This window comes from Penaeus monodon, chromosome 21 (assembly GCF_015228065.2).
Source record: "Penaeus monodon isolate SGIC_2016 chromosome 21, NSTDA_Pmon_1, whole genome shotgun sequence".
Lineage (NCBI taxonomy): Eukaryota > Metazoa > Arthropoda > Malacostraca > Decapoda > Penaeidae > Penaeus > Penaeus monodon.
Window position 1 is genome coordinate 20,044,769 of NC_051406.1, and position 257 is coordinate 20,045,025.

The following is a 257-nucleotide window of genomic DNA, read 5'->3' on the forward strand; positions in this document are numbered from 1 at the left end:
TTGTATAACAAAAGTTGTGTTTGTATTCTTACCTATATTTTTACTGAATATATAACAGATTGTCTTACCTCTCTCTTCTGATCTCTTTGTGAGAAACAAATGTGTTTGTAGCTTCGTAACTGACTTTTCGCCATGCATCTGTTTTCCTCTTTTTGCCTCGATTACCCATAGTGTCGATACTGAAAGCAGGTCTTTTCTTGGCATTCTTCCTGTTTTGTTTCGGAAAGTTTTTCGTATGCACCATAGTGTCTGAGCGT

General features: G+C 36.6%; 1 protein-coding gene across 1 annotated transcript in view; it reads right to left on the minus strand.

The window, feature by feature from the left end:
* Positions 1-257, minus strand: part of LOC119586320 (U3 small nucleolar RNA-associated protein 18 homolog) — a gene marked incomplete in the record, with an annotated part of 14,383 nt that overhangs the window by 13,560 nt on the left and 566 nt on the right. Inside the window, 1 exon segment of the mRNA XM_037935032.1 lies at positions 69-257. Coding sequence (XP_037790960.1) covers positions 69-257 — 189 coding nt within the window.